At 33.0% G+C, this 2366-nt stretch overlaps 1 protein-coding gene across 1 annotated transcript; it reads left to right on the forward strand.

The window, feature by feature from the left end:
* Window positions 1–675: 675 nt before the first annotated feature.
* On the forward strand, window positions 676–1638 carry LOC128665555 (olfactory receptor 2G3-like). The gene has a single exon (XM_053719929.1). The coding sequence runs from the start codon at window positions 676–678 to the stop codon at window positions 1636–1638; it is 963 nt and encodes a 320-aa protein (XP_053575904.1).
* Window positions 1639–2366: the final 728 nt, after the last annotated feature.

Genomic DNA, 2366 nt, shown 5'->3' on the forward strand with positions numbered 1-2366 from the left:
AGATTTGCACTTTTACTACAGTAAAGCACAGCTACCAGGGTGCTAGTTAGTTCTTAAACAAATAATTTAAAATAGTACTCACTAAGCATTTGTCATTGAAAGTATTTTATATATATAATGTTTCAAGGTAACATGGTTGTTCTTCAGATAATAAAATTATGAACGATGCAATCATAAATACAAATTTTATACCCCAAACAAAACTGCTAAATTTCCAGTAATGATCAGAAACCCATTACAAAAAGTGTGGAAAAAAGCAATACACCGAAACCATGTCTTTAGCATTGTTCTGTCTCTCAGCTATGTCATTTTATGTCAGATAAGAATGGGCATGTCTAGCTATCCAAGTGCCTTTGTAGGACAGTTCTACATGACAACTAGACATGTAACTTGCGCACATATTGTGTAACTTGTGCACAAACAAAGGTAAAAACCCAATAATGCTTGCTCGCAAACGATAGCGCTCCACTCTAAATCTTGCCCTAAAATTTTGCTTTGATTACAGTTAGACCTCAAGCTGTAAAAAAATAAAACACCACTTGTAGTCTGGCCCATAGTAATGCCATAATGTTTATAAATTTGACATATAAGAATCATGTCACCACATAATCATGCAGTTTATTATGTCTTGATTGTATTTTAATTTTCTTTCCATTTTAGTTTCGGATAATTGGTATGGATCAATCAAACCAAACATCCGCTAATATTTTTTATCTTCTCAAGCTAACAAACATCCCAAATCTTCAGCCTTTATGCTTCTTCCTTTTCTTATTCATGTATATAATCACTCTTTCTGGAAATATTTTACTCATCATAGTGGTGGGAGTCAACACTCAGCTGCAGACACCTATGTATTTTTTTCTCTGCAACCTCTCATTCATTGACATCTGCTTCTCCTCATCCATAGTTCCCAAAATCCTTGTGAACACTTTATCTGTGGACACAAGCATTTCTTTATTGGGATGTGCCTTCCAGATGTACATTTCTTTAGTTTTAGGTGCTACAGAATGTATAATATTGTCTGTCATGGCATATGATCGTTATGTCGCCATTTGCAGCCCTCTACACTACAACACTATTATGAACAAGAAGTTCTGTATTTATCTGGCTGCTGGATCTTGGACAGTTTGCTTTATGAACTCTGCTATTCATGTTTTCTTTACCTTTCAGTTGCCTTATTGCAGATCCCACCATGTCAACCACTTTTTCTGTGAAATGCCTCCATTTTTCACATTATCTTGTAGAGATACTTGGATGAATGAGTTATTGATGTATATCTCAACTGGGATCATTGCTATGTGCCCTTTTATTGCTATAATTGTTTCATATATTTATATAATCTCCGCCATCTTGAAGATCAAGTCCTCTAAGAGCAGACATAAAACTTTCTCCACTTGTGCCTCCCACATCATAGTGGTCTCTCTCTATTACAGCACCATCATGGTCATGTACTTGCATTCTCATTCCAGTTACTCTCCTAAAACAGATAATATCATATCTGTTTTATACACCACGGTGACTCCTATGATGAACCCAATCATCTACAGTATAAGGAACACAGAAGTAAAAAACACTATAAAAAGAAACTTGCAAAGCAATCTCCTTTATAAAAATAATAAAAAATGTATTTTCTATTGACCATCTTAATAAATAGTAAGATGAATATGCATATGAAAATGTAATCTAATAGTTAATCTTTGTATTAGAATAAACATGAGGCTTTGCACTAAAGTACCGTAAAAATTTACCACAGGTTTTAACTCATTATACTAACAAGATATACAATAATATTGATTTGCACATAAATTTCAAAAGTGTCTGTGATCAGTAAGACCACAAATAATCCACTTTATTACTATTCTACAAATTCCATATGCCACTTAATATCCTGAAATTATAAATGGTACATTCTACATTAGTGTCTATCAGTAGTTTATCAAAGATTTTTGGCCATTGTTATTGTTCAGCAACTTGTGTTTTTTAAAGCGCTTTGATGGAGTCAAAAGCATAATGTTTTTGGTTAAAAAAAAAAATCATTTTTTGCTTATGCTCTTTATTTTAAATACACATAAAATAACTCTTCGGTTATGCAATGCTTCATTGATTACACCAGGAAATTATATAAGATAAATATATGGTAATTTTTACAAATCTTTTGATAGAAATTTTTTTTATCCACACACTATAAATATATTTAGTTCAAGGGAAAATACTGACAGTAAGCATGTATCCAATTGATCTGCTCCGTATGGAAATAAAAAATGTTAGTATGCTCATAAACCAATACTAATCAGAGAGTTGATTCTAGGGGGCCGAATTATCAATGGAGCTGATGTCCCTGTTTCTGCATGATCCTTCAGGCTCGC

Source organism: Bombina bombina, chromosome 1 (genome assembly GCF_027579735.1).
Source record: "Bombina bombina isolate aBomBom1 chromosome 1, aBomBom1.pri, whole genome shotgun sequence".
Classification (NCBI taxonomy): domain Eukaryota; kingdom Metazoa; phylum Chordata; class Amphibia; order Anura; family Bombinatoridae; genus Bombina; species Bombina bombina.